This window comes from Stegostoma tigrinum, chromosome 34 (assembly GCF_030684315.1).
Source record: "Stegostoma tigrinum isolate sSteTig4 chromosome 34, sSteTig4.hap1, whole genome shotgun sequence".
In the NCBI taxonomy this organism is placed as follows: Eukaryota; Metazoa; Chordata; class Chondrichthyes; order Orectolobiformes; family Stegostomatidae; genus Stegostoma; species Stegostoma tigrinum.
The window spans coordinates 24,179,622-24,201,127 of record NC_081387.1 but is presented as its reverse complement, the minus strand read 5'-3'; the positions used below and the strand labels follow the sequence as shown (position 1 = coordinate 24,201,127).

At 39.4% G+C, this 21,506-nt stretch overlaps 1 protein-coding gene across 6 annotated transcripts in view; it reads right to left on the bottom strand.

Moving 5' to 3' along the window:
- Positions 1-3,025: 3,025 nt before the first annotated feature.
- The window catches only part of LOC125446446 (carnitine O-acetyltransferase-like), a 62,657-nt gene continuing 44,176 nt past the window's right edge, over positions 3,026-21,506 (bottom strand). For all 6 annotated transcript variants that reach the window (XM_048520038.2, XM_059639591.1, XM_048520035.2 and 3 more), the window contains 8 exons: positions 19,714-19,892; positions 18,452-18,552; positions 16,024-16,143; positions 13,844-13,966; positions 8,689-8,824; positions 7,656-7,718; positions 6,761-6,898; positions 3,026-4,247 (listed from right to left, as the gene is read on the bottom strand). In XM_048520038.2, coding sequence (XP_048375995.1) covers positions 4,032-4,247; positions 6,761-6,898; positions 7,656-7,718; positions 8,689-8,824; positions 13,844-13,966; positions 16,024-16,143; positions 18,452-18,552; positions 19,714-19,892 — 1,076 coding nt within the window. In that variant the 3' untranslated portion in view covers positions 3,026-4,031. The remainder of the gene's footprint in view (positions 4,248-6,760; positions 6,899-7,655; positions 7,719-8,688; positions 8,825-13,843; positions 13,967-16,023; positions 16,144-18,451; positions 18,553-19,713; positions 19,893-21,506) is intronic.

The following is a 21,506-nucleotide window of genomic DNA, read 5'->3' as shown; positions in this document are numbered from 1 at the left end:
TGGTCCAGGATTCTCTAAAAGTTAACTTGCAGGTAAAGTCTGTGATTAAGAAAGCGAATGTAATGTTGTTGTTTATCTCAAGAGGGTTGGAATATAAAAGCAGCGATGTGCTCCTGAGGCTTTATAAGGCTCTAGTTAGGCCCCATTTAGAATACTGTGTCCAATTTTGGGCCCCACCCCTCAGGAAGGACATACAGGCCCTGGAGCGTGTCCACGGAGATTCACATGGATGATCTCTGGAATGGTAGGTTTAACATATGATGAACGGCTAAGGATCCTGGGATTGTGTTCATTAGAGTTTAGAAGGTTGAGGGGAGATCTAATAGCAATTTAGATAATGTATGGCTTAGAAAGGGTGGACGTTGGGAAGTTGTTTCCATTAGGCAGGGAGACTAGGACCCGTGGGCACAGCCTTAGAATTAGAGGGGCTAAATTTAAAACGGAAATGAGGAGACATTTCTTCAGCCAGAGAGTGGTGGGCTTGTGGAATTCATTGCCACGGAGTGCAGTGGAGGCTGGGACGTTAGATGCCTTCAAGGCAGAGATCGATAAATTCTTGATCTCAAGGAATCAAGGGCTACGGGGAGAGTGCAGGGAAGTGGTGTTGAAATGCCCATCAGCCATGATTTAAATGGTGGAGTGGATTCGATGGGCCAAATGGCCTTACTTTCACTCCTATGTCTTATGGTCTTAAGAGTTCAGTGTCCAGTGACTTTGCAAGGACATAGTGGTGAAGGTACAACTGTCTCGAAGCTGACCACACTAACTTCCATGTTGGGAATTGGTACTGTCTAGTTTCATGGGGAACAAGAGGAGAATTGGAAGGTCTGTAGAATTAAGGCAGGTTTAGCTAATAATGAGATAGAAACACATGGAACTATGGTAATTGCTGCTCAGCTGGATTCAGAACGGTTTTAAAAATGGAGAAAATTGGAGATTTCTTTCCTCAACTGTGGAAATCTGATGTTTTCTCAGTCCCACCATATTTTCTCAACTTTCTCATCATTGCTGGGCTGATGATGACAGTAGCAAATTGACATTGAGTCCATTGTAGCTCTAAGGAACTCTGACAACCACTTTTAGTTCATGCATTTAAACTGCCTTCATGTTAGCGCCTTTCACAAGCGTAAGATCTCTGGAATTGCTTTACACCAAATGAAGTATTTTTGAAATGTTGAATTGTTAAAACACATTAACCAATTTAATTCACAGCAAAATGATATTGTGTGAACATCGTTTTTTAATGTTTGAGGTATATATACTCCTGAAATATTAAACAATACATTTATATAGTCCCAAGGCACTGTCAGGGACATTATAAAACAGCGAAATTGAGATCCACAAGATAATGCTAGGTCAGCAGCCAAAAGTTGTCAAATGCTTTAAATGTTTAAAATATTCCTTAAAAGAAAAAATGAGACACAGGCAATGGAAAGGAAATTTCAGAGCAGGGGACCTGTGCTGAAAATAGGAAGTAAACACAAAGTGCTGTAAACATCCAGCAATTCTTGCAGTACTTGTGGAGAAACGGACCTAATATTTTCAGCCAAAGACTTGTCAAAGTGTTATTGGCCTTAAACTTTAGCTCTGTTCTTTCCAGTGATGCAGCCAGATCTTTAGAATATCCCAGCATTTATTTTGCGTTTGAAGGAAACAACTGGCAGCTACTCTTCAACATATTGTCGAGACCTTTCACATCCACTGAAGAAGGCAGGTATAGTCATAGTTAGTAAAGACTCCTCTGGAAGATGGTATCTCTGGCAGCAAAGCATTTCATAAGTGCCGCATCCGAGTGCCCACCTGGTTTTCATGCTCAGGTCTCTGCATTAGGGTTTAAACCCAAAAACCTTTAACCCCTGGATACATTCCAGTAATTTCAATCAAGTCTTACAACCTTAACTATGGTCTCATTTAAGTTGATTGTGCCGATGTACTATATAACTTTTGTAACCCTTTGGTCCATCTTAACTTAAGTCACCCTGTTCACTGGCTAAAAATATGGAAGGGTAATTTTGTTGCTGGACAAACTTTGTCTCGTAATCTTCCACAATCACCTGAAACAAAAATCTGTTTTCCATTTTTTTGGGGCTCCTTTTCCTGTTACTTTATACATTGCATACAGTTGTTAACAGGCTGTTTATTCTATTAAAACTTGAGATTTGGGAAAACACAGCAGGAGAGGAAAACTACCCTCTAAGTGAGTAAATATTCAAAGGCCATCAATTTAACGTCACTGGCAAAAGAGCTGGAAGCAAGATATAGAGGAATGCCACTGAGCTATTGGGATCTGGAATACTCCTAACAAAAAAGGTGATGGAAACTGACTCCAAAATAATTTTCAAACGCAGTTGGATAGGTTATTATATTGCTGGCTAGGTCAGCATTTATTGTCCATTTCTAGTTGCATTTGAGGTGTCTAAAGATGACAAATTTACAGGGTTATGGGAAAACTGAACATGGTGTTGGACTCAGCTTAACTGCTCTTTCATAGACCAGCAGAGGCACAGTGGGATGAATGACCTTTTTTTTGGGCTATTGGTTTCTATAAAACCTGATGCAAACAGCAAAGTCAAGAGGGGCAAAAGGTATGCCTGCCCTGTGCAATGAGCCATAGCAATGCAAAATGTTGAATATTACTAGCAATTGGAAAAAACAGATCTCTTCCGGCTGAGTCTCTACTTGTTCTAGATATGACAAATTTAATATTCTACATGGATGCCAAACTCAAGTTACTTTATAAAAACCAAAAGAACTGCGAATGCCGTAAATCAAGGGAGAAAAACAGGAGTTGCTGGAAAAGCTGAGCAGGTCTGGCAGCACCTGTGAAGAAAAAGTCAGTCAGCTGTTCAGAGAAAGGATAACCGGACCCGAAACATTAACTTTGATTTTTTTTCTCTCTTCATGGATGCTGTCAGACCTGCTGAGCTTTTCTAGCAACTCCTGTTTTTGTACAAGTTACTTTAATTATTCTCAATTCACATTTGCAATAGACAACACCAATAAATGTGTTGAGAGAAACAAAAAATTTCATGAACTGTTTATTTAAAATGCTTGTTGCACCATATCACCTTTTTTCACTCATAGTAGTGTTCATAACACTGGGAAGAACCAACATGTGTACAGCAATGTGTACTGTATTTGCATGAGAAATATGTTTCAAAATCATTGTTTCCGAGCAAACATTCCATTTTAAAGGATGGTAACTATTTATCACCATCTTTGGGATTAAATCAAACTTTAACACATGTAACTCCGGTTGAACTTCTGTGGCTGCATGACCAAACCCTACACTAATGGCACTAACAAATTCGGATCCCATACAGGGGGTATCATGTACAAAAACACAAATGTTACCACAAGCAAAATGTGAAATATGAGGGCACCTTAGGGCTGGTAGGTATATGGTATGTTGAACAGAATAGATCTCAGATTAGTGTTCAGGTTCTACAGGTCTTCACTGGACCACATAATTAGATTTATTTGGTATTAGAAGCAATCATGCAGTGCAAACCGTGCATGACGATGGTAAAAGATAAGTAATTGGATTTAACTGAAAGCTGTACCAGATTTCCATTGCCTGCATACATTGACCTCAATGGAAGTCAATTATACCAGAGAAAGTGGCCATCACTAATTATGTAACAGGAGGGTATTCAGCAGAAAAAATAAATGAAGTCCATCTCTTACATCCACAAACACATCACATTTGTAACATTACTGTAAATACAACATAGGTGTATATTATACTAGGCATGACAAATTTGAGTTTCATTAAACACATTTTGAGAGCAAGATCTTTAAACTTTGCCCTTTAAAATGTACTGGAAGCATATTCTTGTGCTTGAACAGCCTCCAGCATCTTGCAATTAGGTTTTAGCAAGGGTACCAACTAATAGTTCAGTTCGTTGGGCATTTGGATCAAATGACCATCTGTCTCAACCAAACAATTTGGTTAAGTTTTGAAGATGACTTCATGATAAAGAATGTATTGTGCTCCTTCTAAGTCAAATGACATTTCCTTCCAGACTCCCCTATGCAGCCTGACCAGATGTTTGTAAAACTAAGTTCTGCATGTCTGATAGAGCTATCTCCAGCGATTTTGAAAATGATTCTGCATTAGTCTCTTCACAGCAGTTGAAGGCAGAGACAGTGAAATTGATGTGATCTTCCAAGGGATTGTACCAGACGCCATATCCATCTGGCACCATGGGACCAAAGCACATTACACAGTCTGCTCTGGCAGCCACCTAGGTAGGAGGAAAAAAAAAACTTAAGACCAATCTCCCAACTTCAAAATATATAACACATGCATAGCATCTAAAAGTACCTCCTTCTAGCAGGTTCACTATTTTGGAATTTGCACACTCAGTAAAAGGAAAGAAAGCATATTTCTATCACCAAACCATCCGTGTGTATATCAAAAGATGGATCTTAGATCGATGCATGTGATCTCATGACTGCTGATGCTGATTAAATGAATCAAAGTGTAACTGCAGCCGATTCTGTAGATCGGACCACCCAACTCTTGTAAGGATTGAGGGTGGTTTGCAAGATGCCAAAAGAATGGAAGTGCACAGCTCAATGTACCATAATCAATTTTTGCTTGTTGAATTGCATTGACTGGTCTGCCTGTGAAGCAATTCTGCAGGAGAGATGTTAAATCTAATCTTTATCTGCATGGCCCAGAGGCTAATGAGGAAGGCTCACTGGACTCAATGTTAACGCTATTCTTCTCTCTACAGATGCTGACATATAGCTGAGTTTCTCCAGCACTTTGTATTTTTGTTTTAGATCACTAGCATTCACAATTCTTTATTTTACTTTTACGTTACTGAGCATTAGATAGTCCTCCCAATGCTTTTATTAATATTCCAACTTCCACCAACTTACTGTGGTTACAAGCTGAGAATTTTGCAGCAAAAATCTCCTCTGCCATCACCTCAAAGTCTGAGCCATCTACAAAGTAAGTCAGAAGTGGCCACAAGAAATAGGAACAGGAGTAGGCCATTTGGCCCCTCAAGCCTGTTCTGCCATTCAATAGGATCATGGGTGATCTGACATTCCTTACATACACTTTTCTGCATTTTCCCTGTAACCCTTGATCAAGAATCTTAGATTTAAATATGGACAAGGATTCTTCCCCGCAGGTCTCCTTGACAAGGAGCTCCAAAGGCTCGTAACCCTGAAATAAGAAATTCCTCCTCATTTCAGTCTTAAATTGGCACCCCTTTATTCTGAGACTGTGCTATCTCATCCCAGATTCTCCTCTGAGGGGGAACAACTTCTCAGCATTTACCCTGAGACACAATTAAGGTTCCCTCACATTTCAATGAGATTACCTCTCATTCTTCAAAACTCTGTCAAGTAAGGTCCCAACCTATCTAAATTTTGCTCATTAAACAATCCCTCCAGCCTAGTGAGTGAGATGGAATATGTTCTGCTTGTCTGCTGGATGAGTACAGCTCCAACAACATTCAAAAACCATCTTCTGGGACACCCCCTTGATCAGCATCCAATCTGCCAGGTTAAACCTTTACTTCCTCCACGCATCATGGCAGCAATTTGTAGCAACTACAAGAAGTGCACCAATGTGCTCAGTCTCAGCACCTTCCCAACCATGATTCTGATGCCGAGAAGAACAAGGACTGCAAGTGTATGGGGACTTCAACACCACATGAACATCTGACTTGAATTATATCAATAATCTTTCATTGTCACTGGGTCAGAATCCTGAAACACTCTTTCTTACAACCCTGTTGATGTACTTACACCAGATGAACTGAAGTGACTTAAAGACAACTCAGCAATCCAGAAGTGCTCTTGTACGCAAAGCAGCAAAACTTTCTAAAGGACAACTAGACATAGGCAACATATCCTGATTTTGTCAGTGACAAATATTCGTTTTAAAAAATGCACTGATCATAACCAACCTCTTGTTTTGCTTTGTACAACAGAAAAAAAAATGCAAATCCAACATAGTCTAGTGCTCAATAATATGCAAGAATATTCCATGTTAAATTTTGTGGCTATTCATGAGCCAAACTTTTAAAAATCAAGCTATAGATGTATTAGTCCTTACATCACTGTGTTGTCCCATAATGTTTAATTTCAATTTTAACCATTTTAATCAAATAGCTTGATCTTGCAATGGCATAGCAATTTGTAAACAAACAATCTCCTCCGATATCCTGTACATTGCCCTCCAATTTTGCAAGTTCCAACATATTCCCAAATTTCGTTTTTTTTCAACTGCCTCATTTTCAGCTAATAAAATATGTGCTCCATTATCATTCTAATTGGAGTTTTTAATTCAGGCTGACACTTAAATGCTTTGTTATTGGAGTCCTCCTCAGTAACATTACAGTTTCATTGAAGGTGTTTCTTTGTGAGGTCCTAAATTGCTGTTCCCCTTGGAAAATATTCCAGGGTGTACATCTGGAGAAGAGTGGGACAGTAGCCACAGCGATAGTTAATGGTTTGGTTTTGATCTTCTGGAATTCTTTAGATTTTCAAATGATCACCATAGATTGGAAGGTATCGAACACAACCACATATTTAAAGAAAAGAATGGAGACACTGTAAAATAGTTTCATGAACATATAATGACCTATGAAACAAAGTACTCGAATTTTATTGTTTGGACTCTTAGCCACCTGAACTGTCAGTAGCATCACCACACAGCACTCACTCCCAGATATGCTTCATTGTCTATGAAAATGGAAATCATCATTCATCATTCCCTGTTCCAACTTGAACCTACCTGCCCTGTTGAGAGTCTCCAGTGTGTTGCCACTGCAAAAGATGTGTCCATGAAAATCTCTGGTACACTCAGACCCTCTTCAATAGCCTGGAGCTTCAAGCCCAGCAAATGTCTGTCAATTGCCAATCCTTTAATTGCCTGTGAGTGAAACAAAATAAGATTATTATTGAAAGTTAAACATTGTATTCAAGTTACACAGATGTCTAATGAGTGCTCACTGCTTTAATGATCCTGACCTATCCATATAATTCAAGGCCTAATATTATAGAAAACTGTAGAACTAGATACTTAAGCTATAAATTGCATTAAATACCCTGAGCTTTATTATTATCTACCACTGTCTGTATACCAACGGCATTGAATATATAATCCTTCTTGTGGCTTTCACTTATCACAATAATAAGGTTTACTTAATTTCATGGTTCTGAACAGACTAACATCCCAGTGATAACGTGAAAAGTGATTAACAGCTATATTACGAACTGAAATATAAAAATTATCTATCGTTCTCTCCATCTTCCTCGAAATTCAATTCTTCCTTATCACTACTCACATTCCCTCAAATGAGTCTTAATTGTCACTTCTACAGATTCAAGTAATTCTTTCACATGTCTCATGTATAACTTTTAAGATTCGATAAAAGCAGGGTCAGAATCTCACCTTTTCTTCCAGTGTTTATAATCAACCATTATCCCACTCAATTCTACTTGGAGATGTTTGTGTAAGAAACAATATTTTCATGTCCAATAATTTTAACTGAAATCACACTGACTGTGGGACTGACCAACGAAAATGGATCACAAATGCAACAAGAAAGGCCAAACTCATGAATGGAAAAGCAGTGCAGCCTGATTCACGAGGATTAATAGTTCAGGTTCTCCATACGTCATCTTACCATGTCAGTATAAGCACTGTGGCAATCAACAGCTTTCCCTAGTGCTGCTCTCTTCTGGTTTATCTGTTATTCAAGGTGAAGAAAATTACATCATTATTAAATTACCCAAAGTAAAATAAAACGTTACTGGAAAAAAGTTGATTTGTGATCACACATTTTGTAGCATGTTATGAGGAGAGGAATTTCTTGTGTAATTAATGTCCATAATGTCAGACAGAACTGCGTATGATCAATTTGTTTTCACTTAATTAGATCTTACACCTTAAATATACTATTTTCTCTTAATCTCATTACAACCAGAGTGCAGATCCCAGTGAATCAGTGCGGGCGTTACTGACTGGAGATGTCCCAGTGTGATTCAGTGACTGGGTGAGTGAGAGAGATTCTCCAGTGACAGTCTGCAATTGCGGTCAGTACTTGGGTCAGGGAATAATGTTTCCCAGCAAGGATGAGTAAGAGAGATTCTCCAGGAAGAGTCAGTGCTGAGCTCCATAAGTGATGGTCTCCAGTAGAATTTGGTACTGGAGTTAATGAATGACATTTCCCAGTGAGAGTTATCACTGGAATCATAAGTATCGGGGCCAGTGAATGAAAATTCTCAGTGACTACTGCTCCAGTGGAAAATAGATTCAGCTATTCCCAAACCAGCTTCAAGCAGACTCCAAGTCTAGATCATTTTTAAATATATAAATTGACCAAATAGACAGCGTTAATAAGAAATCTCAAATCCATACACAATATGGTTGGAGTTAAATTTTTGGAGGAGTTTTGATTTAATGAGACCTTGATACACCTGACCTGGCAATAAAGTGTTGATGCCAAGAGATTCAATGAGAAAGATTTGATTACATGATACCAAAAGAATGAAAATGCACAACTCTATTCCACATACACAAATTCAAGGCCACTCTCAATTTAACCTCCTGCAATGATTCAAATTTCAAAAGCCATCAATTTTCTATTGTTGTTATCAGACAGGCTGAGAAATTAATTTCAGGGCTCGGGGAAAAACACACTTTCAATGACAAAATACCTCCTTTTCTGGGTCATCCATGCTTATCACAAACTCCAAAGAATCTGTAGATGATGATCGGATTACATCAGTGCGTCCTAGATGGAAGTTTCTCATCGAAACGCTCTCACATGTGGCACAGAGTTCCTTGTACATCCTGTAAGTAGCAGCAAAGAGCAATAAAAGTAAGAGTAATAAGCATGGTTGAAAACAGTTAATTCTGTTAAACACAGAATAGATTAACTCAAACCAGGGCTGTTATTTTATAGAGATAACAAGGTATAGAAGCGAATGAGCACAGCAGGCCGAGCAGGAAGGCTGACTTTTATGGCCTAGACCCTTCTTCAGGCCCGAAACGTCTGTCTTCCTGCTTCTCTGATGCTGCTTGGCCTGCCGTGTTCATCCAGCTCTACACCTTGTTATCTCAGATGCTCCAGCATGTGCAGTTCCTATTATTATTCCTATTATACTTGGTACCAAGATGATTTTGGGTTGACATCAGATTAAAATTGCATTTGATGTTATGGGAAGTTGATATCACAGAACTATTCATGCAGAATGTTCTGGGGATAAAGGTCCAAATTCTATCACCATGGCAGATGCTGAAACTTGAATTCAATAAAAAGCTGTACTTAAACCTCAGTTAAGAGAGACCATGTGTAAATTTGTGAAAATCTACCTTGTTCGCTAATGTCATTTTGGGAAGGAAATCGGACATTCTTACCTGGTCTGGCCAATATGGGACTCCAATTTGACTTACTGCTAACTGTTCTCTCTGCAATTAGGGATGGGTAAAAAATGCTGCTTAGTCAGTGATGCCCACATTCCATGAACTAATCAAAACATTCTTTCAAACTGAATCCATGTTTAAAAACAATTGCTATCTGGCTCTGAAACATGACTTCTGAATACATCTTGGTACATTGCTACATGGGAGTTAATATGCAGCCTTAGTGTTTCAGCTGTTTGGAGCTGCATGCCATTGTTACCAGGCAGGAAGGCTTACGCTACCATTAAACTGCAGTGCTAGGATATGTGGCCCTGAAGAACTTACTGTACTTATAATCTGCCAACAGGTTTATAAAGCCTCAAAATTTTAAACTGACAAATGAGAATTCCCATAACATGCTGGGGCTGTTGAGTGCAATTCAGGTTAAATTAGTTTCTCATTGAAAGGTGACTGATTTAGATGCTGTAGCTCTATTTCTCTTGCCATTGTTAAGAAAATGCTATCTGGATAGGAATGAAACAACAACCAAAGGCACAGCCATGTCTCTGAATATAGCAACTGATATGACATTTGTTGCATATGTGGGTATCAATACTTTAAACCAACAATGGATGGATGTATCTGTGGAATAGCCATAAATATCAGAGAAACCAATGCAATGGATTATCAAAAGCAGACAGACCAAGCAGCTGCATTTGTTGCTGAATTGAAAAGATAATTTGAAATGGAAGTTAAACATCCACATTGAAACAAATTATTCATGCACCCCATTTCTAATGTGTGCAGTTTTGGCCAGTGAGGGCCACCCGTTTCAGAAAGTGTGAAAAATTGATACTACGAGCGCGAGAGGAATAAAAGTTGAAAAAAATTGAACAAACCAGAGCTGTTTGTGCTAGAGAAGGGAAAGTGTTGTTTTGACAAAGGGCATCCAGATTACAAAAAGATTTACAAGAGTTAATTGAAGAGAGATGATTATGTTTGAGCAGAAGACGAGAACTACGAGCAAGAAAGTCACTAATGAGCTCTACAAGCAGGATGGTCTTCACCTGAACCAGAGGGGTACCGATATCCTGGGGGGGGGAAAAATTCGCAAAGGCTATTTGGGTGGGTTTAAACTAATTCACCAGGGGGATGGGAGCCAAAATTGTAGTTCGAGTACAGAAAAGGTTGAGAGTAGGGAGGTCCGAAATCAAGTTTCAGGGACGCAAGATGGCACTGGCAAGCAAGAAGTTGGTTTGAAGTGTGTCTACTTCAATGCCAGGAGCATTCGGAATAAGGTGGGTGAACTTGCAGCATGGGTTGGTACCTGGGACTTTGATGTTGTGGCCATTTCGGAGACATGGATAGAGCAGGGACAGGAATGGTTGTTGCAGGTTCCGGGATTTAGATGTTTCAGTAAGAACAGAAGATGGTAAAAGAGGGGGAGGTGTGGCATTGTTGGTCAAGGACAGTATTACAGTTGCAGAAAGGATGTTTGGGACTCGTCAACTGAGGTAGTATCGGCTGAGGTTAGAAACAGGAAAGGAGAGGTCACCTGGGTGGGAGTTTTCCATAGGCCTCCGAATAGTTCCAGATACGTAGAGGAAAGGATAGCAAAGATGATTCTCAATAGGAGTGAGAGAGACAGGGTAGTTGTCATGAGGGGTTTCAACTTTCCAAATATTGACTGGGAGCACTAGATGGGTCAGTTTTTGTCCAGTGTGTGCAGGAGGGCTTCCTGACACAGCATGTACATAGGTCAACAAGGGGCGAAGCCACATTAGATTTAGTACTGGGTAATGAGCCTGGCCAGGTGTTAGATTTGGAAGTAGGTGAGTACTTTGGTGATAGCAATCACATTCTGTTATGTTTACTTTAGTGATGGAAAGGGATAGGTGTATACCACTGGGCAAGAGTTATAGCTGGGGGAAAGGCAATTACGATGAGATTAGGCAGGATTTAGGGAGCAGGGGATGGGCACATTAGAAATGTGGAGCCTATTCAAGGAAAAGCTCCTGTGTGTCCTAGATAAGTATGTACCTGTCAGGCAGGGAGGAAGCTGTAGAGCGCAGGAGCCATGGTTTACGAAGGAAGTGGAATCTCTGGTCAAGAGGAAGAAGGCGGCTTATGTTAGGATGAGATGTGAAGGCTCAGTTAGGGCGCTTGAGGGCTACGAGGTAGCCAGGAAAGACCGAAAGAGAGAGCTCAGAAGAGCCAGGAGGAGACGTGAGAAGTTGTTGGCGGATAGGATCAGGGTAAACCCTAAAGCTTTCTATCGGTATTTAAGGAATAAAAGAATGACGAAAGTAAGATTAGGCCCAATCAAGGATAGCAGTGGGAAGTTGTGTGTGGAGTCAGAGGAGATAGGGGAAGCACTAAATGAATATTTTTCGACAGTATTCACTCTAGAAAACGACAATGTTGTCGAGAAGAATACTGAGATACAGGCTACTAGACTAGGTGGGATTGATGTTCACAAGAAAGAGGTATTAGAAATCCTGCAGAGTGTGAAGATAGATAAGTCCCCTGGCCTGGATGGGATTTATCCTAGGATCCTCTGGGAAGCCAGGGAGGAGATTGCCGAGCCTTTGGCATTGATCTTTAACTCGTCATTGTCTGCAGGAATAGTGCCAGATGACTGGAGGATAGCAAATGTGGTTCCCCTGTTCAAGAAGGGGAGTAGAGACAACCCTGGTAATTATAGACCAGTGAGCCTTACCTCAGTTGTTGGTAAAGTGTTGGAAAAGGTTATAAGAGATAGGATTTATAATCATCCAGAAAAGAATAAATTGATTAGCGACAGTCAGCACGGTTTTGTGAAGGGTGGGTCGTGCCTCACAAACCTTATTAAGTTCTTTGAGAAGGTGACCAAACAGGTAGATGAGAGTAAACCGGTTGATGTGGTGTATATGGATTTCAGCAAGGTGTTCGAAAAAGTTCCCCACAGTAGACTATTGTACAAAATGCGGAGGAATGGGAAAATGGGAGATATAGCAGTTTGGATTAGAATTTGGCTTGCTGAAAGAAGACAGAGGGTGGTAGTTGATGGGAAATGTTCATCCTGGAGACCAGTTACTAGTGGTGTACCGCAAGGGTCGGTGTTGGGTCCACTGCTGTTTGTCATTTTTATAAATGACCTGGATGAGGGCGTAGAAGGATGGGTTAGTAAATTTGCAGACGACACTAAGGTTGGTGGAGTTGTGGACAGTGACGAAGGATGCCATAGGTTACAGAGAGACATAGATAAGCTGCAGAGCTGGGCTGAGAGGTGGCAAATGGAGTTTAATGCGGACAAGTGTGAGGTGATGCACTTTGGTAGGAGTAACCGGAAGGCAAAGTACTGGACTAATGGTAAGATTCTTGGTAGTGTAGCTGAGCAGAGAGATCTCGGTGTCCGTGTACACAGATCCTTGAAAGTTGCTCCCAGGTTGACAGGACTGTTAAGAAGGCATACAGTGTTTTAGCTTTTATTAATAGAGGGATCGAGTTCCAGAACCAAGAGGTTATTCTGCAGCTGTATAAAACTCTGGTGCGGCCACACTTTGAGTATTGCATACAGTTCTGGTCACCGCATTATAAGAAGGATTTGGAAGCTTTGGAAAGGGTGCAGAGGAGATTTACTAGGATGTTGCCTGGTATGGAGGGAAGGCCTTACGAGGAAAGGCTGAGGGACTTAAGGCTGTTTTTGTTAGAGAAGAAGGTTGAGAGGTGACTTAATTGAGACATATAAAATAATCAGAGGGTTAGATATGGTGGATAGGGAGAGCCTTTCTCCTAGGATGGTGACAGCGAGCACGAGGAGACATAGCTTTAAATTGAGGGGTGAAAGATATAGGACAGATGTCAGAGGTAGTTTCTTTACTCAGAGAGTAGTAAGGGTATGGAACGCTTTGCCTGCAACGGTAGTAGATTCAGTACATTTAAGTCATCTTTGGCGAGGCACATGGGCGTACATGGAATAGTGTAGGTTAGATGGGCTTCAGATTGGTATGACAGGTCGGCACAACATCGAGGGCTGAAGGGCCTGTACCGTGCTGTAACGTTCTATGTTCCAAATCCAATGGGAATTCAGTGACTTTTTAACTGATGGTAATATCCACTTTCTAACTATTCTATCAAAGACAGGAGTTGAGGTGAACAATGTAGATGAATTTGACAACCAGATAGTGAACAAGACCTTCTATAAAGGTCTTAAAAGTTCCTCCAAAATAATTCATACAAATGTGAAACGTAAAGAGTAACGAAGCTCTGGAGAACCCTAATACAAGGCACTATCAGTCAAGAACAAGTCACGGTGAACAGCATTAGTACAGATCCTAAATGTCATTCAATTCCAATAGCATTTGTACTAACTTTAATTACTGAGTGTATCAAATTGTGAGTGAATTCCTAATAGCTGTATTGGATTAAATTCAACATTATGAGAATGACAGTTTGAAATCTTTTGTTCCACCATGGAGTACATACCTGAAATACGCCAACTGCAGTGCCATCTGAACAAAGGAGTCTGGACTTATTCCATGTAGTTTGGGGAAGTTCTTGCCAAAGTTTCTATACGTGAAGCAGCTGATGTCCAAGTCATTAACTAAACTGTAACAAAAGTACAATTTCAGCCGAGTCTCTATTTTATGATTCCACAATAATTTTGTCTAGGAACAAAATGCACAGAACAGGATTAGATGGATACAATTAAGGCCTAGGTTTCCATCAGAACCAGTACATTAAGAGATCCTTGTGTAGCTTCCATGTTTTATTGATGGAATTGTTCTTCACATAACTTTCTGAATTTGCAAAACTACAACGCTTTTTTCGAGAAACACTTCTGGAACTTTCTAGGCATGTCCTTTATCCATCTAAAGTACTGCCTACATGCATGTACTTATCTTCTAACTAAGGGGTTGAATAAAAAACAAGGAGAAATTCAAATCAAGTCAGTCACCATTCACGATGGCAAAAATTGGTCTTAAAGCAACTCTCAAATTTTCAGAAATAATTTATTGTATCAGAAATGTTACAAAGATAAACACAGCATAAAGTTTCTGCATTATGTGCGATCAGGAATAAATTTTGAAGCATATATCTTCAAGTTTCTCCTTAAACTCAACTGTACACCTGGGTTTGCAAAATTTATTTTTAAAATGTTCCTGAATAGATTAAAGTGGTAACTTGGTGAAATTATATTAATACAGCTGAAAGGGTTCATCACAAAATGAGAGCACTTTGAGGCATGGTATATGTTTCACATCTGTGAGTGATCTAATTATAAGTCAGAAAATGAGCTTTTTTAGAAACATGTACAGAATTATTTGGTCATTAAACCATATGTTTCTTAGTAAATAAGAAGTAACCTTTAGGTTATACAAGTGCCAGCCAAGACCATGATTGACATGGCAGAATTTAACCATCATTCCTTGACATTCAATACCATTACCATTGCTTAATCACCCGCTCCCAATATCCTGGCTTTACCGTGACCAAAACCTCAACGTGGTTAGAAACACAAACATAGTAGCTACAAGAACAGGTCCGAGGGTGGGAATTCTGTGCTGAGTAGCTCAACAATTGGTTCCCAAAGCATGCGTACCATCTACTGGGTATAAGTCAGGTTTGTGCTTGCATACTTCACACTTGCTTGCATGAATGCACAACGTAGTCTAAAGAAACTGAGCAACACCCAGGACAAAACTGCCTCCTTGAATGGCTTACTATCCACCACTTCCAACATGCACTTCCTTCATAACTGACAGTCAGTTACAGCACTATGGCTCATCCACAAAATGCCCTGCAGCAATTTGACAAGGCTACTTTGACAGTAGCTTCCAAACCTGTGACCCCTACCACTGGGAAGCAGAAGGGCAGCATCACCTCCACATTTCCCTCCATAGTCATCCAGTGACATTTTCCTCTCTGTAGCTGAACTCCCTCCCCAATAGCACCGTAAATGTAACAACACCACATGGACAACAGAAATTTACTGTCAACTTCAAGGACAAACAGGGATATGTGACATCTGCAGGTCTTGCCAAAGACACTCACAGCCTAATTATGAAATGGAAAAATGCATTTTAAATGTTTTTAAATGTGCCTAATCTCCTTCCACCCAAAAGAAATTGCTTATTTTCTCAAAGCCTCCTTGAGAGCCAGGAAATGGGGTAATTTATCAAACTTCCCAATGGTGACCAATTCATCCTAAATCAATGGTGAGTTTTATCGAACAGAATTCACACTTAAAACTTTGCAACTTACTGCACGAGTTTGGCCAATTTCAAGCTAATAGCTTTGAAAAGAAAAGTGAAACCAAGTTAAAATTCTACCTAACCAATTCTGGGCAGATGTCCAAAGGGTGGAATTTCCACAGAGCATGGCAAAATTGTAAACATGTTTTCTACAGACACAATTAAACTTTCATGACTGTAGATGCACAGAATAAATCTCCTTATTTTGAAGGTATGTGTGCATTCAGGCTTGTCTTTACCCCATTAATCAAGTTGGAAGGAAACCATTATCTGAGAGAAGCAATATGAATACTGGATTAAGTGATATAAACCAAGAGCCGAATCACAGGTAATAGACACATACAATTTTTACATTCCTTTCATCCAGTCTTGTAAATACCCAAAAACACAACTGGCAGGTACAATACTCACATGTCCAGGTTCTGTTTGGCATGCTCAATATCTCTCTTAATCTCTGGAGTGATGTAAAAATAAAGTTTCTTTGGTAAAGGCAGTGGAATCATGGGTGTTCGAACTGTATCTGGGTCCTTACTATAAATGCAACACATGAATTAGACATTTTATCCTTTATAAACATAAGCATTGATTTACAAAACAAGTGTCAATCACTTCTGAATGGCATATAATTTACAAAGTTAATTGTTCCCTAAGTCAGCCTGCATTCGGGAACTGGTTACAGTTTCTGTTATCGTCATCAGCGGATGTTATTTTCACCCAATTCAGTGGGAAATGGAGCTCATTCTGCAACTTGCCTTACAACAAGTTCTGATCAAAATCTACAATCAGACATTTAGATTCAGTGTTCCATCCCTTCTCACTATCTCTACCCAGGAGCTTAAACATACACTCTCCTATTTAGGTTGGTGAGACTAATTGTGAAAAAAAACCATATGACGTATATGGCTTTCCACCCCTTTCTTCCATAAATCAGTTAATTTTATTTACCAGATTAAACTGACTTTGAAAAACAATTTGAAAAAAAACCAGTTTTTCCTTTACATCACTCCTGACTAAATGGGAAAACCATTTACTGGCAATGCTGCTTAAAACAACTTTGGGGTGGTCAGTATACCAGCAGATTGAATTAATTATGTGTCAAATTACAAACAGGTAGAGAAAATTTGGATCCAGTTTATTACTCGTTATTGCATGTCAATTATTTTGATTTGAGTGTCCATGTCTCATGCTACTGAGAAATGAATAGAAGTACTTTAATTCGTGTGGACTGGGATGAGGTTGTATTGGCTGTGGCTCAGTTTTTAGTACTCTTACTTTTAAGTAAGGAGGCTGAAAGCTCAAATCCCATTCTAGGGCCTGAGCATAAAGCTTAATGCTGCCATTTCAGTGCATATTTTGGTAACACTGCATTGTTAGGGATTCTGTCTTTTTATTGAGACTTAAGCCAAGAATTCACCTGACCTACTAGGTGGATGTAGAAGATCTATTTTAAGACAGTCAGGTAAATTATGCCCAGTTTATGCGTCGATGCATACCCTCCACTAACTTCACCGAAAACAGATTATCTGCTGTTTGTAGGATTTTGTTATGGACAATCTGGTTTCTACAAATTCTGCACTGTAACATTGACTAAACTTCAAAACTATTTCATCGGCTGTAAAACATTTAGGGTTACCTTGTGATCATGAATGGAGCTATGTAAATACATACCTTTCCTTCCTGCTTGGTAAAACAATGAAAAAATACCAAGGATACTCACAAGTTGTCTGAAATATGGGTTTGAATATATTACTCCTGGTGCTTTGAATTTTAGGAACAATGTTTTGCACAAGTTTGTATGGTCTTTGGTCAAACAAGGAGTTAACTGTTACTACAAGGACCAAGCCTTTGCATAGATTGGGCTAAACATAAATGGTCATTCTGTCTGCATACTTCTGTTTGAAAACTAAAGACACAAATCGTAAAGAACAACATAAACCCAGTAATGTGTCTGCAGGCTAACTTTCTTTTATTGTAGTTTGGGATGTAGCTATTGATAAAGTATTGTGGCCTGTTGATATAACTTTGAATGGAGCATCAATGGAGTATCAATCATATTGATTTTGCTATGAATGTTGTAAGTTAGATGCTTTTAACCAAATTTGGTAAGAGAATTCCTGTATACTGGAGTTAGATAGGGATAAAACGTACTGTCTGAAAGGATTTAGTATACAGTTACAAAGGTTCTCAGAAAAAAGATTGAAGAAGAAAGAAACAGAAGAAGAAAGTCCAGTCAGACCACAGTTAAATGTTGGTCAGTGACAAAGATGCTTGGGAGAGACTTGGTCATGTGTACCTTGTAAAATATCACCTAGTTATTAAGTATTGCTTCGTTACTTAAGAAATTCTCTTAATTTCTTACAAAAAAGTTACAGTCTGCCAGTATTCTGTCCTGTCAGAACCCTAATAAAAGTTTGACTAATTTAGAGCTTTAAGCATGACATTTCTGTGTTGCTATCACTTTGGAGCCCTTAACCCTATTTGCCAGAAGTTACTTTAGTAGCAGGAAGAAACAAACACAATGTTCATGTGATAATGGGAACTGCAGATGCCGGAGAATCCAAGATAATAAAATGTGAGGCTGGATGAACACAGCAGGCCCAGCAGCATCTCAGGAGCACAAAAGCTTTTGTGCTCCTGAGATGCTCCTGCACATAATGTTCATGTCTCCAGTATCAACAATGACTGTCAGTCTTCTGCACTGAGATAATCCTTAGCCATCCATATGCTTTCTTAAAAGATAGGGGGGAAAGAAAGGTAAAAGAGGAGGAAAAATAAGGACATATTTAGAACATTTTAAATTAAAGAAGGATTTCATTCTGTTCTATATGCATTTTCTTACCAATAATCGAGAACATGGTCCAATATGGTGGCAATGGGTGGGCCCTCTGCAGAAGACTGTTCATATATAACACCACAAGATCCATCCTCCCCAACAATGAACTGCAACACAAAGAGATATGCTTAAGTATTCAGATACAAGTGCTCAGATACAAGGACGATTGCAGCTGTAGCTGACTGAATTTTTCATTAATACATGAAGGTAAAACTTGATTATTTAATTTACATTTGCTATCACAGGGAGAGAAGACGCCAAGTTGCTTTTTCTTAGCAGAGATCATGGAAAGATCCAATGTGATCCTAACAACATGGGAATTCTCATGTAGATATGAGCACATTGGCATTCTGATTGTGGCAAAATTACACAAATTGCACAAGCTTTGGTACAAAGTGCCAATTATTTCCTCCAAAGGTCCACTTTAGTTTCAACAAGATATCCCCTACTCCAGTCTATGAAGAGCCATTTTTTTTTTTAAGAATTATTGTTACTGATTAGGATGTGAACATCACTGGCAAGGACTGCATTTTTTACTTATTCCTCGTGTTGCTGTTACAAAGGGAGTTTTCCCTTTTGGAGGGCTGGTTAGACAAGGAGGTAGAGGACACAGGTTTGGAATGTGCTGTTGAAAGAGCCTGGGTAATTTATTGTAATGAATATTATTTATGGTGCACACTGCAGTGACTGTATACCACTGGAGGGCAATAGGAAACCTTAAAAGGTGGTGGATAGGATGTCAGTTCAGTGGTCTGTGTTACGCTGTGTGGTTTTTGAACTCCTTGAGCATTGTTGGAACTGCACCTATCTGGACAAGCAAGGGTGTATACCATCCTATTCCTACATTATCCTTTGAGCAGTCAGGAGGTGAGTTAGTCACCACAGATTTCCCAGTATCTGAGGTAAGAGAATCTACATGCCCCAGCACCAGACTGTGTCGAATGTGTGCATCTGGTGCAAATCATATGCATGGCAGAGGAACTAACATTTGTCACCAGCAAAAGGTCAAAGAGACAGTATTCGTTTGTGTACCCATCGAGCATGTACCAACCATGTAAATTTAGCACATTTCATGCAAAAACTATATTGAGTTCCTACAGTACGCATCTTTCAGTGTTGGATTGGAAATGAAATTTGATACTTTTAACACTGAACAGTGACACATCTAAATGCTCAATGCACTCTTAATATGGTACTGTGCAAATGCATCTCTTCTTAGATCATTAAATGCTGGAATGAGTTCAGCATGCTGTCTCAGTCTCTCCTACCTGCAGAGTTTTGTCAAACCATCGGTTGCCACTGTTTGAGTAGCTTCCGCCTCCATGCAACATTTGAGCTGCCATGCGGCTTGTATACTTCTCCTCTGAGATCTTCAGGACTGGAGAATCTAAACACACGGTGAAAATGCTCTTCTGAATGGCCCGTACAGATTCTCTGTTCAGTTTGTCTGAGGATGATAACAATAAGTGCATTATAGTAAAAAGCATAAACCGTACTGAAAGGAAGGAAAGAGACATCTGAGCCTGTTCCTGTATTTAACCAGATCATGGGTGGTGTAGATTGCAAATCCATTTTTATGCCTTTTACCTACCTCTCTTTCCCTGATATCCTTTTGAAATAAAAGTCTTCTCTTGGTATTGAAACATTCAATTGACTTTGTTGGGGGAGGGGGTGTAATATGGATATGTTAGGGAGAAATTTTCCATTTCCACTTGGCCTTTTAAGAAGTGTGTTGATTTCTTCCTGAATGACCAAGCCTTCATTTTAAAGTTGTGCCTCCCTGTTCTTCATCCATTACTGGTAATTAAATTCTCTAGGACTACTCTTTACAATTCATTTATCATTTTAGAACATTGGGTACTGTTTATTTATATATTAGATACAACGTAAAGTACTGTAATGTAAGGGAACTGTATTCAATACATAGTAATTCTGTTTCTAAATGAAGTGTTCAATTTTCCTATAGCCCTACTTCCTACAAGTGAGGCTGCATGCAGGATAAATTACAACCAACAGTAAGTAAGTTATTATGAACTTTTGTAATTCTCTGGTTTGGCCACAACTGCCATTTGTGTCCAATTCCGATCACCTCATTTTAGGAAAAATGTGAAGGCTTTGAAAAGGTGCAGAAAAAAATTTAGAAGAATTGTTCCAGAGATGTGCAACCTCAGTAATGAGAGAAGCTGGGATTGTTCTCTTCTGAAAAGAGAAATTTAAGAGGAGATTTGATCATGGTTTGGATAAAACAGATAGTGAGTAAATGTTTCCATGGTCAGAAGGATCAAGAACCAGAAGACATCAAATTAAATTGACAAGACTGGCAAACAAACCAAAGGTAAAATAAATACTTTTTATTTAATTACATATCATGATTAGGATCTCTTACATACTACCCAGGAGTGTTGGCAGATTCAATTGTGAATTTCACAAAGTAATTGTACAGACAGTTAAGGTTAAAACATCTACAGGGCTACAGGGGAAGAGCAGAAGAGGGTGGGAAAATTAATTTGTTTATTCAGAGAACTGACAGTCTCAAAGCAGAATGACCTCCTCCTTTGTTGCTACCATTCTATGGTTCAACCAGCAAAAGAACAAGAACAGTCAGGAATCCAGCATCTGCAGTTCCCTTTATCTCCGATCACAATTTTAACCTCACTGCGAAGCCTCTTCCAGAGATGCCTAACCTGAAGACGTTACCCTCCTCCCTCCGGACCAACCTCAGAGGATCTCTCTCCCACTGCAACTCTCTTGTAATCCCCCTCTCTCCCTATTTATTTCAGAACCATCACCCCATCCCCCTCTCTGATGAAGGGTCTAGGCCCGAAACATCAGCTTTTGTGCTCCTAAGATGCTGCTCGGCGTGCTGTGTTCATCCAGATCCACGCTTTGTTATCCAGGGATTAGTAATGACTGTGTATATTTACAAAATCTTTTGTAAGAGACAGAAATCACAATTTTAGAATGCAATACTCTTATGCACAATATTCAGATATCAAAAGTAAAATCAAATTACTTGGTGCTCCATGTATAATGGTGAACGTTCAGACAAGGTGAGCAGCAA